Source organism: Neodiprion fabricii, chromosome 6 (genome assembly GCF_021155785.1).
Source record: "Neodiprion fabricii isolate iyNeoFabr1 chromosome 6, iyNeoFabr1.1, whole genome shotgun sequence".
NCBI classification, from domain to species: Eukaryota; Metazoa; Arthropoda; class Insecta; order Hymenoptera; family Diprionidae; genus Neodiprion; species Neodiprion fabricii.
The window spans coordinates 26,717,366-26,732,358 of NC_060244.1; the positions used below are offsets into that span (position 1 = coordinate 26,717,366).

At 44.8% G+C, this 14,993-nt stretch overlaps 2 protein-coding genes and 1 long non-coding RNA gene across 3 annotated transcripts; 1 reads left to right on the forward strand and 2 right to left on the reverse strand.

The window, feature by feature from the left end:
- Window positions 1–22: 22 nt before the first annotated feature.
- Window positions 23–8,975, reverse strand: LOC124185816 (cilia- and flagella-associated protein 43-like). Its single transcript, XM_046576952.1, has 15 exons — window positions 8,529–8,975; window positions 8,123–8,462; window positions 7,711–8,059; window positions 7,370–7,638; window positions 7,025–7,282; window positions 6,674–6,945; window positions 6,366–6,597; window positions 5,869–6,215; window positions 5,557–5,809; window positions 5,140–5,495; window positions 4,885–5,066; window positions 4,202–4,803; window positions 3,467–3,886; window positions 3,269–3,373; window positions 23–2,739 (listed from the first exon to the last, which is right to left on the reverse strand). Exons 1-15 carry the CDS (start codon window positions 8,774–8,776, stop codon window positions 2,365–2,367), a joined length of 4,608 nt encoding a protein of 1,535 aa, XP_046432908.1. The 5' UTR covers window positions 8,777–8,975; the 3' UTR covers window positions 23–2,364.
- Window positions 8,976–8,978: 3 nt separating this feature from the next.
- Window positions 8,979–9,603, reverse strand: LOC124185817. The gene is made up of 3 exons (XR_006871481.1): window positions 9,473–9,603; window positions 9,108–9,382; window positions 8,979–9,037 (listed from the first exon to the last, which is right to left on the reverse strand). It is a non-coding gene; the product is annotated as an uncharacterized LOC124185817 (long non-coding RNA).
- Window positions 9,604–10,751: 1,148 nt separating this feature from the next.
- On the forward strand, window positions 10,752–13,858 carry LOC124185576. Its single transcript, XM_046576454.1, has 4 exons — window positions 10,752–10,901; window positions 11,898–12,900; window positions 12,980–13,240; window positions 13,310–13,858. The coding sequence occupies exons 2-4, from the start codon at window positions 11,928–11,930 to the stop codon at window positions 13,570–13,572; spliced, it is 1,497 nt and encodes a 498-aa protein (XP_046432410.1). The 5' UTR covers window positions 10,752–10,901; window positions 11,898–11,927; the 3' UTR covers window positions 13,573–13,858.
- The last annotated feature ends 1,135 nt before the right edge of the window (window positions 13,859–14,993 follow it).

Genomic DNA, 14,993 nt, shown 5'->3' on the forward strand with positions numbered 1-14,993 from the left:
TTTTTTTTTTTTTCTATTTTTCATTTTCTTATTTCAATACGATTGTTACACAACAGTCGAACTCGAATAATCAACTTCGCTCATGCCTATGTATGTACATACACAGTATACGCACATAGCGCGATGTGTATTGGATAATAAATCGACGTTCCTAACGCTCCTGCAGTATAACAGACGCATATGTGGGTATAATATTATTTGAATACACGAGGCAGGAAGAGGCAATCCTCTGGACGCTTTACCAATTGAACCAATACACACAGGCATTTTCATTAATCCTCGCCAAATGATTCGGGACCAAAATTTCGATTCGTCCATCATTCCTGACGCGCTTTTGTACACACGAATGCGCACTTTGGGTATAATTTGCAAAGTTTCTGGTCTCCAGGTCAATCGGTTACTCGATTATATAGCTGATTTGTAAATTTGGTATGTATTGAATTTTATCCATCTACTAATTTGTGACCTTATCTTACATCCAGCTCTTATCACCTCGTTCTTTCGCTACGAAAAAAAAAACAGTGTGATTATAGATATACTGCAACTATTCTGTTTACCGTAAGAAAGTTATTTGCAGATTTTTTCAACCAAGAGATAAGCGAACGGAGAAATCCCGAGCGTAATGAATTGCATAAGTTTTATATTGATTTTTGACCTCGGTGCGTTCTCCGCAGTTCTATTTATTAAACGCCAGTTTTCAATTTCTTTCACCTTGCCTTTGCAATTCTGCGCTTCGACGCAGACGGAGGATGTTCGTTATACGCGACAAAGTTTTCCAGTTGGGAAATGTTGCGGTCATTTTTATTCCCACCGCGATATAGCAGAGTTTCCAAGACGCGGCCGAGGATTTCTGCTTGCACAAGTGAATCGATTTCTTTACGAATCAGCCGTCTTTTCTCGAGGCTGTGTTCGTGGTTTTTTTCCCATTTTACGCCTTGTTGCATCGACGGATATTGTAATTCGACATTGATAGATGGGCCTGAATTCAGGCAGAGGAACCCAACCCAATTAGCATTCACTATTCTGCCCGTGACTGAGCGTGCAATTCAAGTTCGACACGCCGTCGTCCCCGATTTTACCTCAATGCGCAAACTGCGCACAAATGATGCTGCGAAAATAAAGGTGTGAGTGTTTTTGTGCTGTTGAAACCCGGTCGCACGTCTGTTTGAATTACAGATACCGATCGGTCGGATGGAGAGCAGAAAAAGGAAAAACGATCTCTTACTTGATTCATCCTTCGACCATGCCCGTACGGTATATTAATTTGCTTTTATATGTATAGTCGATAGGAAATCAAAACAAAATAAAACATCCATATTACGTTTGGTGATAACTTCCGACTTAACGCGGGATTTCCCCAGCTCTGATCTGTTATTTGCAGCAAAATAATAAAGAAAGAAAGAAATAAAAAATACTGCTTCACACCCGTGACACATACTTGTACGCAGTGCTTGTTAATGCATTCGGAGCTTATTCCCAACTGCGCGAACCTGTTTTAAACAGCGAGATTATTCCATCAGACTCGGTTGCCAGGCAGATATTTTAATTAACCGGAAAAAGAGAGATGGAACGAGACAGCCTGTGCGGACGGGACGGAATTTCTCGAAGATACTTGCGGGCCCATCCGATTTAAAGTAGTAGGAGTAAATTTGCACACGACTTGTCATTTTTTTTCCCTTATCTTTAACGATGTATTTTACATGCTTTGACACTACCGCTCAATGACGATGACCGACTACATTTTCACCCGATGGTCGTTAATTGAGAATTTACAATTAACCGCCATCTGGAGAGAAGAAATCACTTTCGTTTCGATTGGAAAGGACACGATTTAACGAGGAAACTGAGCTTTGGTATTACTGTTTTTAGACGTCGGGAAAGGTCAGGAAGCAAAAGCCGAGTATTGCAGTCAGCTGCAATCCGCTGTCTTTGGTGAAATATCAACCTCGAGGTTTGAGCAGATCTATGACGAAATAAAGGAAAGCTATTTCAGTGTTTGGCGTTAATTTAAAAAGAAGTATCGATTGGCTGAAGACATGCGTGCATATCGAATTAGCTTGTTGATACGAAACGTGCCTTTTGAGATTACTGCAGTTTTCGGGATGTAAGTTGGCCGGTGCTGAGTTTCGCGATGTATCAAAATATGCACAAATACAGACCGTGTTAATTAATTTCCTTGTTCAATGATTTTAGCACTCTCCTTTTTCGCTCTTAGAAATAATATTTACATTATACAGTGATTTTTTCGTGATCAAGGCGAGGAAACGATTCATACGTGAAAAAAGGCTTGAATATCGATAAAGATTGTTGAACTTATATCCACGACGCGGGGTTATCAAAGGCCAAGGCGATTCATTTATCCATTTATCTATTCATACGAGCAGATCTAGTCGTACTTGTCGCGAGTTCTTTCCGACCTTCAGACTTGAATCTCAACGTAGGATAGGTCTTGAGCCTAAGGAGTTCTAATTCGGATTGCAAGACGAGGAGCTCGTTGTAGCTATCTTGCACGTCCTTAACCAATCTAGTCCTCTTCATGATAGCCTCCATTCTATCCTTTGTGAATTTATTCTCTTTGTCCATCGCTTCTTTCTTAACATGCGCAGAATCACGAGCGTTTGCCAGGCTTATCCTTTCTATCATCGCGTCCAGCCGCACGTTTTCTCTTCTCCGATACTTTATCGTCGTCCTTATCTTCTCTAGATTGTTCCTTTCAGCCTCGACCATCCTCCTATACCACTGTGGCAACAATTAAACTAATTATTCAATATCCTCTACCAGGTCCCAAGAAGAACCATTGAATAGACTGGGTGCAGTAACGACTACGTAAATCTACTACATACGACTATTTTCGCGGAAAATGAGACGGTTCTAATATTGCGTACCTGCGTAGGTTCCGCAAAGCTTGAGGAAAAATTAATAATAACGCGACGGAAATGTTGCTGTATGGCATCTAGAAGGTTGATGAGACTATTGATAGAAAAAAAAGAATGAACCGTCAACGGCGATGGTTTAGACTTGTATGAATATTGCATATAGGTATGTACATGTTATATGAACATCTGCATGTATCGTTCGCGAAGGCAATTGCAATTACAGTTTCACCGACGATGATTGTAATCACCGGCAAATTGTGTTTAAAGTGATGGGTCCGAGAGAACAATGCCACTATGGTTGGCCTCGTTTGAATACTAGGACGCAGTTTTTATCTGTGAGTAGTTCTTGACCTGGACGAAAGATCGCATTTGCCATTTCCAATTTTACCTACTTGATTCAACGATTCGATGTCTCTCTCGAATGTTATTTTCACGTCCTTATCCTTCAAGGCGTTAGTAGCGTACTTTCGCGTGTACTCTTGTATCTCCTTAGTTACCTGTCAACGGATAAAAATAAAAGTCTGTTCAGAACATTAGGTTTGCTACTGCGTCGATTCCGATAACTGTTTTTAGTGACAAACAAACGTCACCTTCACGTCCTCGAGGACTTTGACCTCTGCCTTGAGATCCTCCAATGATTTACACATGTAAGCGTGTCGCCACTCCTTGCAAACAATTATTCTGCGAAAACTCATCGTTCTTTTCATAGCGGAAAGTTTCAGCCGTCCTTCTTTGATTATGGCGACGTTTACGGCGTTCACCTCTTCCGCAGGTACTAAAACCGCCTCGGCGAAGTCGCTGACTTTGCCAAGGAGAACGGGGACCTCGACCTGTCCCATCTTTAACACCAGCTGAACCTCCATGTCTTCGACAAACCTTTGCCTAGATACACGATGTTCCTTCAAGGCCTCCTTCAGCTGAACAATGCGATTTTGATTGGTAACGATCATTCTCTGATACAAAGCGACGGTTTGCTCAGCCTCGGCAAGTTCCACTGCACAGCATTTCACCTTACGGTACGAAAGGTCTTCATCAATACCGATTACCGGCACGTATATCGTAAACATCATGGTTTGCACAATGTTTCATTTGCCAATATAGCTCTCCATGAAAATGGCATAAGCATTAGTCACTCGTTCGATGAATTATTACCTCAACATTACTCAATTGTTACTAAGTAACTGACAACAGGCATGCTTATCGGAATCGTTTCTGCGACGATCGAGAAGCGTAAACCACGACAGTTATTGCGCCGTTCCAAGGAACAGATTACGGCCGTCAATGCCGGTATATCTAAGAGGTGCAGTATGAAATTTCGAACTCACCCGTATCTCTGTTTCGATTTTGGTCCTTCTCAACTTGCAAAGGTAACTCCAATGGTTCCCGTCAATTTGGGGTGGCAGGTTGCTTGGCATGATGTCAAGGCGGTGCAGACCCTTCAAAAACTCGATGCTTTCGGGAGGCAAGACCTCGGGCGAGTCTCCGGTGATGACACATCTGCCAATTTCTGTGAGGAAGGTAATCGACGTACACGTGCAGGTCTTTCCCGCTTTCGGACGTTTTTTGTAGTGTCTTGCCAAGTGCTCGACAATCGGGGGCTTCAGGTCGACGAATTCACCCCGAAACTTATCGTCCATAGTCTTTTCTCGCTTACATAGTGCCTCGTATCGGTTCCTCAGGTCCGCTACTGCCACCTCCAGCGTTGCCAACTCGTCCATTAATTCCTGACTGTATCTCGTCGCTGGTATAAGTTCGTTGTCTTTTAGATCCAGTATCTTCTCCATTCGACGCGTCTTCTCGAGGTCTCTCCATTTGGAACGAAGTAGTCGCAAGGTTTCCTGAAGAATCGCGGATTCCAGCTTTACCTTCTCGACCGAGAAGGCGTCCAGCTTTTCGTTGAACACTTTAATGCTCTCTTCAATGCTGCCTGAGTTCAATCATAAATATTACACCGTACGGAATTGCTGCTACAGAATTTAGTCTGATGGATAAATTGCAGGGCATTTACTCGTAGTCTGACGAAACTCCTCTTCAAGTAATTCTCTATACCGGTCACGTTCGATATTGAGCTTCTGAACCTTGTCCTCGTAGGCCATTATCTCTTTGACCTCCTCCTCGGTATAATGGGCAGGATCCTTCTCGATCAAGCACAAAGGTTTCGGCACGTCCTTCTTGACGTCATCTTCCCACCTACGGAAAGTAATGTGATTCAATGTAACCACGATCGATACACCGTAAGTCTTAGTTGAAATAATTTACTCACTTGACTTCCAAAAGTCCGTCCATAGTCTCCATAAGAGTCTTTTCACGAAAGTCATCCGCCATCAGTTCCAGCTGGCGTTCTTCTTCCTGCAAACGCTCCGTCTCCTGGATTTTCTTTTCTTCTGGTGTCATGTACGGTCTGACTGAGATCTCTTCGTCAGTGACAACAATTATGGTCTCCGGTTTCTCCGTTTGGTCCCAGACGGGGTCCGGCATAATTTCAGCTTTACAGTTCAGTCTGAACATAGTTAAAAGTTCGTTGGCGACGTGTCTCAGTTTTGATATCCTTTGAGCGATTTCAGTCATCTGTTGCTCCTTTGTGGACATCATTTCGTCGAATAGTTTGTTGAAGTGAATCTGAAAATAGGTGGAACGATAGTCGCCGATCACTCTTGACCCTTCCGGAAGAATAACCTACTTTCAGCTTGTCAATCTCTTCTCGTATAAAAACGCACTCCATCGCTCCCTGGATGTAGTTGTACGTCTGGAGCTGATTGAAATGGATGGGATCGCGTGCTACCCATCGATGTGTGGTGGTCCCCGTCATCGCGAGGGCTTCCGTTCTCCGAACGCGCTGTACCTCGTTTTCTGCATCATCACCGACTTCATTGCTTAGCTCAAACACTGAGACAGTTTTTTCTCTTTGTGCAGATCCGGATGGAGGGTCAAGGCTAAAATTATGAGCATTCAATATCGGTTCAATACCAACAGGGATCAATTTGAAGCATACTTAGATATCTCGAGGGAGAGTGTCTTCGCGTAGTGGGCCCACTTGTGCTCTTTCTCTTGGTCCCCGTTCTTCAACGCCAGTGGGTAATTGTCGACGCACGTATCGCCAAATATGGCACGAATAGACCGGGCTTGTACCATCATAGGCTTCCAGCATGTTTTCAGTACGAAAGAAACCACCCTCTCCTCCTCAAGTATCTGTTTCTCCGTCCAAACCTCCAGTTCTTCGCGATCCTTAGCAGCATTCTGAATCTTAAGCTCTCTGCCTTTCTTGTCCAGATCGAACTCCAGTACGGGTAACTGTTCCTTGGGATCTGCTTTCTCGTTCGCGTCCAGCAGAGCCTTTACCTAACAAGACAGTCTTTGACGACTATTGAAACGGCGCAGTAAAAGTCAGCCAATTACCGTTGAATACACCGGTTTCTATGCGGTGACCTTTTCACCCTGGACTCACTCGGTGCGTCGTGCGTACGGTGTAATTGAAAGTAAGTACGATACCTGGGCTTTCAATTTCTCGAAGTCATTCATGATGGCGTTCCTGGCCGCAATCGACAGTCGTTTTTCCGTCCGGTCCTTGATCGCCTCCTGGCATGCGACCCAGCTTTTACCTTCGTCCTCGATATCCTCCGGTACGAATCCCCACGTCGGCTTGGAGAACATGCGTTGGATCTCCGAGGAATCCAGCTTGACATTTGCTTTATTCAGCACTCTGGCATTTGGTTCACGATAGCTGATCAAATTCATGCATTAAAAATTGTGAATTTGGGTCAGTGGATGTCAACGGCGAATCTAGCAATGAGACGTACCTTAGTTCGGTAACCACCAAAGTTCCGTTTCGGCCGAGAGATAGGATCATTGAGCCGCAGGGTGAAGCTATGGCCATTCTCGTTCCACCTTCTTGGCGATGATGCGGTGCGAACATCGCGATTACCTTCTCGAGGTTAACTCCATCTCTGACGATAACCAGGCCGTCATAACCGGCCGTCACCACGTGATGACGGTCTGTGTAAACCCAAGGATTTCGTAGTTGATGGCCGGAAGGCAGAGCCTGGATGAGACGAATACCTTTGAAGTCGCTCTGCCGATGATTAAGGTGAGTTATGAGATTCCGACATCATAATTGTACGAATACAGGCACTGGTTATATATTTTCCCACCTGGATCTCCAGCCTGTGTAGTTGCCTGGATAGATAAGGAGCCCCGATGACGTCGCTGGAATGTCTCGGACCGTAATTTAGCGATTTAAATGCGTTCAGTAGCTCAACCGCGTATTTTTCTTCCGCAAAAAGATTCTCTCCAGGTTTACGGGTGTACACGATGATCATATCACCGACTGTCGCAGCGGTACTCGTTACCACAAGTACCAGAAGCCTGGCGCCTCCGTCCGCGTCTTCGTAGAGCAGAAAATCTACCGCCTACCAAAATAAGATGCATTCATTTTCGTTAGTCTATCGAAAAAGTATCGACCTGTCGCATCGTACTCGTAATTAGGATTCAATTACCTGTTTTCGCGTCTCCAGATAGCTTTGCACGTACATCTGAGACCCTGGCTCTCCTTTGATGAGAAAAAAATCCCCGCTTCTCGAACTCGCGACTCCCAGCAGTCCGCCACAGTACGAGAATTTAACGTTGTCCAGGGGCTGTTCGTGCAGGTGAAACGACGTGAGCAGGACAGGGTCGGCCACCCTGTACAAGCTGATCAGCAAGCACTTTCCAGCATCGGTGGTCATCGCGATAATCGGTATGTCAGGGTGGGACACGACGCATAGAACTGGAATTCGGTGCAATGATCGTTTAGGTTTGGCGCTGACTCTGCGATACAAGTTTCAGTTCGTTACTGTACCTTGACCCTCGTCTTTCAGAGAAAGTTTTCCCGTGCAAATACCAGTCGCTGGCTCGAAGGCATTCAACTGCCCGAATTTGTCAAACGACGTGATCATCTGGGCTCCAGGGTAAGCCCATGCGATAACCAGGTAGCCGGATCCATGGCTGTACTTCAGGTCGAGGACCGGAGCTTTGCTGTAATCATCGAGTGGTATTTCCCAAAAGTCACCGCGCTCGCCATAGAAGATAACGCTATTCCTTTGCCAGTGTACTGTCGCCTTGGTGGGATGTGAAGGAGCCCTGAGTTCCCATCGCGACTCCCAAACCACGTCGCTTTGCCGGTGTTCTGATGATGATCTTCTGTAAAACTGTAACTTGGACTTATAGTTCTAGGTCACGTGAGGCAGACCTGTGAAATGTTTGCTTCTCACCCGTATTCGGGAGTTCGCGTTGACCACGAGAATCCCTCCTTGAACTGCCACAACCATCGGTGTTTTCCGACCGGCAACGTGCGCCGGCGTCAAATCGCTTCGGATGATCATATTGCGTCTCCTTCCATCGCTCGTCATCAGCCAAACGCTTCCCAACGTGTCGCTGACCAGCAAATTTCCGTCCAATGTCCAGCTGACAGAGACAATCCTCTCGTCGACCTGTTTGATCTCCGTTGGTAGAAGCGACGCTATTCTTGAACAGACGCTGATCTCGTGGACCACCAATCGCCCCGACGTTGAGCCAAGTTGGACTATAGTGTAGGGCGCCATCGACGAGCATCTGGAATCAAGTCCAGATATCAGATGCGTATACCATAATGAACCCGTCAAGCACAATGAAACTCACTTGATGAGCTGCTTTGGGTCTGAGACACTCGTGCTCCTCACGGCCATCTTTTCGCCAGTTCTCCACTGCCAGAGGATGATATCGAACTGAGGAAAGGACGAGAGAGTGACGAGGTATTCCGTGCCTGAAAATGCACTCGACAGAAACCCGTTCGGAGCGCCGTCGCTGCAGGTGGAAACTTTGTCTAGATTCGGGTATGCGAAGATCAAAACTCTGGGATTCGGATGTCTCTCTGCTATCGCGAACATTGAGACCACCTGTTGAATAGGAAAATTGATAGCCTTTGCGAATAGAAGGAGAAGAATGCATGCTGCGTTCACTCTTGTTCACTGTATACCGGATGCCCTGCCAGACATGAAACCCCGTCACTTTTTCCAGCATTTTCAAATTTCTCAACGTAGTTTTCACCCGTGTTCAGGTTGTAGAAACTGACGTAAGCTCCCCACGCTGAACCGATCACGTCTTTACCAATCAACACAAGCTCCTCTATGTCTCCGAACTTGATCCATCTGAAAACGAAGATCGTAGTTTTGATTGTTTGTGACTTTAGCGAGGTGATACTGTGTTCGTCATTCATACCTTGTTTCCGTCTTTGCGTACTCCATTTTTGTTTACTCGTTCATTCCGACCGGTGCTGACTTGGATCTGTTCTAAGTAAGTTTTTCACTGGTTGCATTTGCACTGGTGATGAAAATGTAAGAATTCTTATTCGGAATGTAACAGCAGGCTTTGGATACGCATTGTTAAGTCTAGGAATCGTTGGTATCAGCGTTACTCGTTGCTTAGCAACGCAACCCTCACAGACTGATACGAGACTACACAACGTGGTAGACCATCGCATTATTTCCGCTTGTCTAGAAGAAGTGAATCTATTAAACTCGACCTTCATCAGAAACTGGATCTAGTAAATTTAGACGTAGTGGTTGTTAGTCAAACTATAGTACCTGTAATAACCAAAAGAACGCGTGGGTTTCAGGCTTAATTGTGGCTTGCCTTTCTTCACCACAGTCGTTGAAATCACAACCAATTGTGATAATGAGAGTATTTATGACGTAAACCCGACTCCATCTTTACACATGTCTGGTCCGTAAGGATTTCCGGTTTGAGTCACTGTTGCGCAAATTGCAGAAAGTGACATGCGAGAATAACGCGTTTTGTTGCGATGGCCTCCAGATTAGAATACCTCAAATACGATTGAACATATTCTTGTTTTCGCAAGTCAGGAAACCCCTTTTGTCATAAGCCATTTGAAAGGCGAAAGAGCTTCACCACTGAGAGAGTTAACGGCCGGATATCGACTGAAGTGAAAACAATTCGATGTCTCTTAAACGGGCCGTTGTGAGTCGATGGTTAATTAATGGGAACGTGATTGGCAGTGGTAAGTCGGCCAGTGGGCCTGCCAAACGGGGACTTAAGCTTCGGGATGGAAACGGGGAACGCGATAAAACAGCAGGCGGGGGGGACAGGGGTCCGTTACAAACAGCGTCGCCCCTACATAATAATTGCAGTTTCTCACCTACGACGTCATTCAAAGCTTACGATTATCCCGTTGAATATACCAGTTCGCAGCCGGTTCCGCATTCCTTCAAAGAAAATTCCCCCAGGATTCGATTCCGAGAGGCAAAAGCTTTCAGTACTTTTTTTTCCTTTTTTCACAAGGAACGAGATCCATGCCGATAATTAACGAGAAAGATCTTTTTTCTAAACAAATATTTTCAATACCGGTAGCCTGAATCTCCAGGATCACTGTCTCAAGACTTGGGCTTGAAACTTACCGTGTAAAAATATCTGATGCGTTGTGTTTCTTGGATAAGGATTTTTTTAATTGTGTTATTTGAATACAAAACCGAGGAACACGTTTCTCGGCATTTCCATGGGAAATTATTCTTAGCCAGTCGCTGAATGAAGCGAATGTTTAGCAAGTGACGAAGTGCGTTGTAGAGGTGAGTTTGCATATTGCAGAAAACTCTAACAGTTGGCTGTACGAGTGTATAATAGAATGCAGGGAAAGGAGAAAGAAAGATTGAGTAGAGTAAAAATAACTTCTTTTCAGATACTTGACTATACTCGTCACTGATTTCCCGGGCCGTGCGATGTATTGCCGTTTGTGCATGCAAGCATGGTGGTGGAACAGTAACCCAGTAAACCCATAGTTTATTATACGAACGCGACGCCCCTCCAAAGTCTGTCGCATATATAGACGATCTTGCCGTAAAATTTTTTATTTCTTCAAGGTTTATCGAGTGTAGTGACGATGATTCGACTTCTGTAACTTTCTCGTGACCCAACCAGGAATTATCCGTCAATCAGTCTGTGCTTTGTGATCGAATAGTAATTGTGCATCCCACGGTTTATCTGTAGTGTGCATTATATGTGAGTGGTCCGAGATTGGTAAAAAAAAAAATTGCGATTCTCTGCTGTAAGTTTTTATGCGAGTACAAACTATCGGTAATTTTTTTCTCCAAGCACCGATCTCGCAGTGACTTTTTAACATCTCTAAGATTCCGAAAAGCTTAGAATGATATAACGTGACATGAGTATAGAAATCAAATTCTATTTTCATTGTTGACTTGAATATGAATTTATTACATCTTTCTCGGTAGAACAAAATCATGCAAAGTGTATAATAAATGAGCTGCGCGATATTTTCACGGAAGTGATAAAATATATGAATTTTAAACACTCGTAGAAACGGCATCATTTGCATTTTTTATTCAAGTATCATTCCGGTTACTCTCAAGGGATGTAGCGGGTACCACTGCACTATTTGCATATCATGTAACAACGTACTGTGGGAATAATCCGTAAAAATACGGCTCTTGAATTTAAACATGGAAAATTAAATGTTATGAGAACGTACATATATGTACACCTAAATGTATAACGATACTCGAGATATTTTTACTAACATACTTTAATGTACCTGACAATGATTATGCCTGATAAGGGTAGTGACCGCTATACACTTTGTATGCAGAGAAAGGATTGTCGCGAGTGGCTTTGGTATTCAGAGGAAGGAGTGAGGCCATCTCGTAACGAATTCTGGGCACGCGTTTATTCCCCCTCTTAGCTCCGCGTTCTCCGGGCCAATTGTTTCTCCCATGAAGCCAAAAGAATTCACCGATTTTCACACTACGATTGAAATTCATGTATCAATTACCGAATACGAGAGAAAACCGACGAACTGTAACTAATCGCGCAGGGTCTGAATTCGCTTATCGTGTCGCATCTGACATTCGATCCGTAAAACTCATTTCGAAATGAAAAAGTCTCAGATGAACTACATAAACATTAAGAGTCAATCTCTAAGCCACTGCCGGAAGTACACAGTCCCGACATTGAAACTTAAACTTGTTTGTAATTTTTCAGCCGAATTGGGGAATTCCGTATCGATTTAACATGACGAAAAAACAACAAGGATTACGAGTGGCAATTTTAGCCACGACGCTCTTGGCGACTGTCGTAAATGCGACGGGATCTTTAGAAGCGTCCAATTCCAGTCTGCCAACGAACCACAAGCCAAATGCTTTCGTCGTGCAAGAAAGCTTTAAGCCAAGCGTGAACAACACATTGCTGAAAATGGAGGCAAGAATAAACGTCGAGGACGGTCTAGACCTTACGCAATTCGAAGCAAAGGAGAGCTTGCGGAAGCCGTTGACTGTCTCGTTGCCGGTGAAAACCGGCGTGTCGTATGTAACGGCGGTCTCAGAGCCACGAATATCGTCTCTCGCGGAGCCGCAGCGAGAGGGCGAAGTATTCGAGGAATCAAAATACTCGGGCCCCGTTTCCCCAGCTATCCCAGAGGACAGGGGACTCCGTGCGGCGAACATTGCCGGAAAGGACAGCTACCTTGACGCCCTCGCACATTCCCGGACCAGCAAGGACGACAAGGAGGATGTCGTGCCGGTGAACGGCCTCAGAATCAACGGGCCCAAAATCTTCCGCAGAGACTACAGCGAAGGCCCCGTTTACCGTCCCGAATCCGATCGCTACGGCGCTCCTCCCAAGAACCAAGGCCCCGTTTACGGGCCCCCCGATTTTGAAGGTCCCACCGAGCCCGCTACGATCCAGCCGACGTTCTTCCCGACCCCCAGCAACTCCTTCTCGCTACCGGAACACTCCTTCGACAGCTTTGACCCCTCTACTGGATATGGAAGCCCTTCACCCCCCCGCGGAAAGCCGCAGACGTTATATGGGGCCCCTCAACCATCTTACGGAGCCCCTCAACCATCTTACGGGCTCCCGCAAGCTCCGCAGAACAGTTATGGGCCCCCTTCGGCCAGCTATGGCCCACCACCACCACAGAACGTCTATGGTCCACCAAGCATCGGTTATCAGCCGGTTCAGGGTCCTCAGCAAGGTGAGGCCAGAGGTACATGATCCGAACTGTTATGGTTGGGACGTTGCTTTGGTATTTCGTGAAAGTAATGGAAGGTTCTTGTTGATTTCAGGCTACGGTCCTCCGGCCCCGACTTACGGGGCACCCTATGCTTTGCCGGGAATGCCGAGTCTGCCCTCGATTCCAATGATAGACTTCACCTGGCCCTTTGCGCTGAAGTTGAACGCTTTCACTCTGGCAAAGATAATATTGAAGCTCGTGATATTCAAGCTCATCGTTAAATTCATTGCTATCATTTGCTTACTGCTGTTTATACCGAAGTTGGAAACCAGCAAGAAGGACGATAAGCAGGAAGACGACTATGAGGGTCGCGGTATGCCGTCTTGTATACTTGTATTTAGCTCTACGTTCTTCGCCAACAGTGTCGTCACTTGTACTGAAGATGATTCAACTTTTCCCCCTTTAGCTGACGGAGCTATGGATCGTCTCAATTTCCTCACTGCTATGGTGATGGGCTCCATCGACAAGCAGTACGAAGAAAATGAAAAAAAGGATTGCACATCCTTCACGTGTCGATTTACGAGAGCGCTTACTTCCGGCGAATCTTGGGCCGATTATCTCCGGCTCTTTAATAGCTACGCAGTCGAGGAGGTGCGGAAAGTCGAAGAAAAAGAACGGGCTCGGCACGAAACGAAGAAGTCGTGACGGAGTGATCAGTTCTTGAAATTAGGACGAAAAAGGCTTCACAACTAGCGCCATGACTGTAGAATAGTAACTTATTTATTTATTTATTTATTTATTTATTTATTTATTTATAATGTATCAAATATTTTAGGAATGAAGTTACTTAATTGAAAGAATAATTCTCGAGTGATTCAACGGTCCTCAAACTGCCCCGCATTTTCTCATTACCACCTACACGCATTCCAACCTTAATCAAATTACCGAAACTACGGTTACCGCTCCGCTTCGCCACAAATGAGTACCCCAAAGTGCCTAATTTAATAAAGCTTCCGATTTCAATTGGGTTAACATCTCTTATTTACTACTTTGTCTTGGGCTGGTCAAGGTTTTAATCGTTTTCATGTTAATTCTAATCATCGTCCTTTGAGTGCAGGGATGTTCGTTTAAGTTTAATTATACCTCAGTCAATGCGTATTATCACCACAATGTTCACGCAAAAGATTTCAGACTTGATGAACTCAAGGAGTTCAAAAAATCAGAGATTCAACTCAGTTGACAAAAGTCGAGATCGTTCATTCGTTACCTGACGATTTCAGCTGTCGTTCCGATCAGTCAATCTCTGGAATCTTGATCGCAAAATGGATCATCGCCGTGGTCGTCGATTTCCGCAGGACCGGAATTCACGTCGTCAAATGAGCTTTAGCGGTTTTCTTCCAACAAGCGTTTGCTGTCAGTTCGGGCTTGAACTTTGGGTTGTATCCACTGACTGTCAACATCCGCTGGTGGACTTTGAGCGCAGGATATAAACGTGAATATTGCATAGCCCTCAGAGATCTTGGTCTACCCAGTGTGAACCAGTCAAGTAACCGGTAAACACTTCCAATTTGCATATTATTGCGGAGTATGTCCGGTCCGAGCTTCATCTCACATGATTGTCTTAAAATTAATTACCTCGTACCTTTGTTTCCGTCTCATTTTCATCACACTGTCTCCTGTACTTCTTCATTTGGGAGTTTATGAAAGTCGTGTAAAATTTGGGTTCACTGATCGCGTTGTTACGAAGTCATTGCGAATCCTTTATTTGTCGAACTAAGAATGAGTGACACTTAAACATGAGGCGTGTATCGTAGAATAATTTATGAGCTTCGCAATGCTGTGTAGAATAGTCAGCGTTCGATACTTGAACATGTTCCGCAGCTCAGCAAATATAACGACAGATCTTATCTATCCTCCGTTCTCTTCTCAGAATTGAATACCGCGTTCGTCACTAATGAGACTAAAAATAAAACGTAACTATAGGAATTTGGAACGTTAGTTGGAGTTACGGCTTCTTGAAATCTACGATCTCTTTGCTTTGAGAAAATTATTGCTCATCCCTCCGCGTGTGACTGCGGTAATTTGAATAGGTCGGCTAGTTATCGGAACCATAAAACAGTCGTCAT